Source organism: Gekko japonicus, unplaced genomic scaffold (genome assembly GCF_001447785.1).
Source record: "Gekko japonicus isolate JY-2015 unplaced genomic scaffold, Gekko_japonicus_V1.1 scaffold1178, whole genome shotgun sequence".
NCBI classification, from domain to species: Eukaryota; Metazoa; Chordata; class Lepidosauria; order Squamata; family Gekkonidae; genus Gekko; species Gekko japonicus.
This window is the reverse complement of record NW_015160247.1, coordinates 237,662-242,987: the sequence shown is the minus strand read 5'-3', so window position 1 is coordinate 242,987 and position 5,326 is coordinate 237,662. Positions and strand designations below refer to the sequence as shown.

At 42.1% G+C, this 5,326-nt stretch overlaps 1 protein-coding gene across 1 annotated transcript in view; it reads left to right on the top strand.

Annotated features, from left to right (window-relative positions):
• The first annotated feature begins 638 nt into the window (after positions 1–638).
• RUFY2 (RUN and FYVE domain containing 2) overlaps positions 639–5,326 on the top strand; it is a 35,786-nt gene continuing 31,098 nt past the window's right edge. Inside the window, exons 1-4 of the mRNA XM_015413859.1 lie at positions 639–666; positions 1,303–1,420; positions 2,560–2,661; positions 3,745–3,868. Coding sequence (XP_015269345.1) covers positions 639–666; positions 1,303–1,420; positions 2,560–2,661; positions 3,745–3,868 — 372 coding nt within the window. The remainder of the gene's footprint in view (positions 667–1,302; positions 1,421–2,559; positions 2,662–3,744; positions 3,869–5,326) is intronic.

Below are 5,326 nucleotides of genomic sequence, written 5' to 3'. Positions count from 1 at the left end.
CCAGGACTGATAACTTTTATCTAACCACAGTTTGTTGGTTGCTGTAGAATTTCCGGTTTGTGTGGCCGTGGTCTTGGCACTGTAGAACCTGACATTTCACCAGTAGCTGTGACTGGCATCCTCAGCTGTATAACACAGAAAGATGGAGTACTCTCTGTGTCAAGGTTGACATCCTTGACACAGAGAGTACTCCATCTTTCTGTGTTATACAGCTGAGGATGCCAGTCACAGCTACGGGTGAAATGTCATGTTCTACAATGCCAAGACCACGGCCACACAAACCGGAAAATCTACAGCAACCAACAAACTGTGGTTAGATAAAAGTTATCAGTCCTGGCAGGATGTGCCTGGGGCCTGGGGCAGTGGAAGCAAATGCAAGAACTTCAGTCTCATTCACATCACAAACAAATCATGGTTAGAGCAAGAGTCCAGTAGCACCTTAAAGACTAACAAAATTTGTGGCAGGGTATGAGCTTTTGTGAGTTACTGCTCACTTCATCAGATACAGCTTCAGATGCAGATTCTAGCTGTATAGCTGTATCTGAAGAAGATACAGCTATACAGATTTGAAGAAATGTTGTCAGTCTTTAAGGTGCTACTGGACTCTTGCTCTTTTCTACTGCTACAGACGGACTAACATGGCTACCCATCTTCATCTAAATCATGGTTAGTTTGTGATGTCTAAATATAGCTGTTGGCTCATGTGTCCTTGCTGTTTCTCTTTTCTTTTGACGTACTTGGAATAAGCGGGATCCTGACCAGCCGTGATTTATCTTTCTTTTGCCTTCTTATGACATGAACACATGATGCTACTTTATACCAGGTGGGACCCTTAGGCTGCGGTCACACACACTAAATAATCCACTTTCAATCCCCTTCCAGTGCACTTTCCAGCTGGATTTTGCCCGTTCACACAGTAAAAATCCAGTTGGAAAGTGCACTGAAAGTGGATTATTTAGTGTGTGTGACCGCAGCCTTAGTCTATCAAGGTCAGTGTTGTCTGCTCAGGCTGGCAGCTGCCCTACAGGGTCTCAAGTAGAGGTCTTTCACATTTGCTGCTGAATATGCTTATATTGACAAGGCGTTAAATACGGTGACATTTCCAGTTCATTCCTAAGCAGACTTTCACCCTTCTAAGTCAATTGAAGTGATGGATTTAGAAGGGTGCAGATCTCTTTAGGATTGCCCCTTTCACTGATGTTAAATAGCTTTTAACCCACCTAGTTAACTGTGTAGCTGCTGTATTAATGGTTCTGAGAGAGTAAAACAGTATATGAAAAGTCATACTATTTATGTTTCTAGTAAGAAAATCTTTTCTAAGTTACAATAAAACGATCTGGGGCCCTTTGGAGCTTGTCGAGAAACTGTACCCAGAAGCTGAGGAGATCGCTGCCAGTGTGCGAGACTTACCTGGACTCAAGTAAGTTGTGTCGCTAACAAAGATCTCTTTATACCCATTGAACAGTATTTGTGCCTTGCCTGCTCCCTGCACCTTTGCTTTTCTTGCTTGCATTATGAGACCTACTGGGATAGGGATCCATATATTATAAGTTAAATATCAAACATCAGAAAACTTCATTTTTAAAAATCTGCTTAAGTATTAAGCGGTTGCATGTATCAGATTAATTTTTTTTGCTAATAATACTTTATTGAATTTAACCAGAGTTTAACCAGTATTTCAATAGCACTATCAGAATCAAGCCATGATACCAGATATGTCTCCTGATTTTTTAACTCCTCCTCTCCTGATTTCACTACCCAGTATTTCCCAGTGAATTACAGTGTGATGGCAAAGCAAACAGAGCAAGTTCACACAAGCAATTTTACTTTCTCACAGCTCGTGAAAAGCCACTGATGATAGCTGAGAGCCCTCTGGAACAGTAATGGCATGCGGGTTGGAGTGGATATCGGCTGCAATTATCCTACCCTCACTCTTGCTTGAATGGAGCTTGTTCTGGAAAGAGTCTTTGGCTGCTTCCCCCTTCTGGTGGCAGAATAATTTAATATCTTGAAAACTGTTCCGAAACCTGAATCTAAACAGTTGGAGTCTTACTTTTAAATAGTTGCCTCAGAAAAAACAATGGTGCAACATGGTATCTTTTTTGTTAGAAAAGATCTGTTATGATTGGGATTTTATTGTCTTGTGTAGCCTTGCCGGTTCTCTGGCAAGGTGGGATACAAATTGAAAATAATAAATAGATAATAAATAGATAATACAAAGAGGTTTTTTGGGTGAGGGCTTCAAATTTCCTTACCAGAAAGCTGTTGACTGCCATCAAGACTATGGGTTTGATTTAAGGAGTTTCAAGAGGAGTTTCCCCTTGCGCTTCCCTGCTTTTCTATCTTGCCCTTCTTCTTACAGCCTCTTCCACACCTTGAGAAGCCACTTTGGAGGATAGGGACCCTTAAGAATGGTATGGGATGTGACACTGGGGGTTTTCAGGTGGGAAGGGGGAGCTGCAGAAATTATTCTCTCATCTGTTTACAGGAGAATGTGGGATCGACCTGATGTCTAGTTCATGTTTGGCTATTTTCTGAGCTATTCCTTTCCTTTATCAGGACTCCATTGGGACGTGCTCGGGCTTGGTTACGATTGGCACTGATGCAAAAAAAGATGGCGGACTATCTACGATGTCTCATCATTCGGAGAGACCTTCTCAGGTGAGGGCCAGTCTAGAAGCCTGTGAGGAAAATTAAGGTCATTTCCGTATCTGCTGCCATAATAGTATACTTGTGTTGTATTTCAGTATAGTTAGTAATGGACAGTAATTCAGGATTCATTTGAAGGTGAGAGAGAAAGAGAGAGAGAGAGAGAAGTTTCCGCTGATACAAAAGTCTTACAATTTAAGTTGCTTTATACCACAGCAGATCTGAATGTGTCACTTGCTTTTGTTACTTAAACTGAGTTACATACTTGTGTTGTATTTCAGTATAGTTAGTGATGGACAGTAATTCAGGATTCAGTAACACTTGCTTTTGTTACTTAAACTGAGTTATTGAAAATGCTCCAAGCCCCCAGCATAAACAAAAGTAGCACTGAATCGCTTACAGAATGCAAAATTGTATAGCTTTTTGCAGAACTCAGAACTTTTGTTTCTGTGTTCTCTTATGGATGGGGGGGGCGTGTGTCTGCTGAAGAGTGGGGTGCAGACGTGTACAGACTGTGTGCGAATGGGATTTGTGTTTGAGTTAAGCGCTATCTCCTGAATAGCCGCTCCCCCTCCCCTACCCCATTTCGATATTTTTAAACATTAGGCCCAAACGTCTTCTGACCGTTCTCTGTAGCCATGTGAGTTAAAAACTTTGGTTGATTCCAGACAAATGTAAACATCTTATATGTTTAAGTGTGCCATTCTAAGCAGTTATACCCTTCTAAGTACTTTGAAGTAAATATGCTTAGAATCGGTGTAACTCCACTTCGGACTGCACTATAACTCTATTGATATAAAGGAGTCTTAGGAATTCTTAATTTTGTTGGTTGGTTTGCGCCCTTTTTTGTTTGAAGAAAAACTAACTCTATTTGTATTCCATGGGAGTAGTTTCAGCTTCTATGAAGCAGCCCTATTCTAAAATCCATTGTGATTTGCCTGGTTTTTAGAATCACTTTGGATATCAGTAGTGAAATCAATTAGAGGATTGATTGAGAGGCATTTCTTTCTTTTAAAAAAAACCCTGTTCTAAAGTGTATTAAAATGTGTGTCCTGCTGTAAAACTAGTTTTTAAGAAGCAGTGTATTTTTGACAGTGAATTTTATGAATATCACGCCCTGATGATGGAAGAGGAAGGCGTCGTCATCGTTGGCTTGCTCGTTGGCTTGAATGTAATAGATGCCAACCTGTGTGTGAAAGGAGAAGACTTGGACTCACAAGTGAGTGAATACAAAGTTATCAGTGAGGATCTTGCAGTAAGATTTTCCACTTCATTTTGGAGATATGGAATATGTTGTTGCTTGAGCATGATGCTCAGGTAAGGTTGCCAGCCTCCAGGTGGGGCCTGGAGATCTCCTGGGAAGGTATTGCAACTGATGTCCAGAGTACAGAGATCAGTTCCCCTGGAGAAAATGGCTGCTTTGGATGCTGCTGTGGCATTATACCCCCTCCCCAAGGTCCGCCTTGAATCTCCAGAAATTTCCCAGCCTGGAGTTGGCAACCTTTGGCTAGGGTGGCAGGTGGGAACATTAAAAGCTTTAATGGGCTTCTTTAACATACAAGCATAACTTCTTGGCTCAGTTCAGTCTATAAAAGGATTGCTCTTCCCTGAACAAAATAGACTCATTTCCTTGGAACACAATGAAAACATGTAAGAACTGCTGATTCGTAACATTTTTGCTTCTACAGATGACATTGGTTGGGAGGGCACATGAGTAAATTCCTTGCTCAGGAAACATGTGGCTTATTCATGAAACCATGCAGAGGCACGCTGTTTGGAAGATTATCCTGTATGCGTTCTCCGAGAATAAAAGGAGTGCTCAGTATTTGGTCTTCATGGCACAGAGGATGGTGGTTGTGTGTGTGTGTGTGGGGGGGTGCCTTGCTGTAGCGGGTACAGCTGTGTTAGTTGCTATGCATGCAGATACCCACCAAGTTTCAAGAACATTGAACAAGGGGGTCCAATGTTCTTGAAACTTGGTGGGTATCTTGGGGAGAGGCTCCAGCAGCTACCCTGCGAGTTTGGAGCCTCTCCCTCAAACCCCTTTCCCTCCAGCCCCCAGAATATACCCTGTGTTTTTGCCATTGACTTCAATGGCCCATAGGATATAATGGGGCCGAAATTGACATTCGGCTGGCCGAAAGACTCCCCAATCTGCTCCTACTGCCGAAATCGACATGTGGGAGTCTTTCTGCTGGCCGAAATTGATTCTGCCCAATTGAGCCGAATCCGAATTGGACCAAAAAAATTTTTTTTGCACACCCCTACTTGTAATATCTGCGACACACCAAACAATTACATGATTGGCATGCTTTCCCCAGTCAGTTTTGGAAAATAGTTTCTGCTGTCAGAAGAAGACCAGTGAATTAGAAAGGTGTAAATGCTGGGAAAATAGTAAAATGCAACAACTTTGAAAATAGATGAGAAAGAGCCCTGTATTGTTGCTTGCTCCAGCTCAGGGAGATCTGGAAAGGAGACCACCAAGGAGTACCAGGGTCGTTACACAGAGGCAAGCAGTGGCAAACCACCTCTGAACATCTCTTGCCTTGAAAACCCTGCGGGGCCACCATAAGTCGGCTGTGACTTGATGGCAAAAAAAAGTGATGTTGGACTTTGATTAAAGTGATTAAATGAAGAACATCTCAAAAATAACTTGCTTGTTCTCTGATTCAGAAAA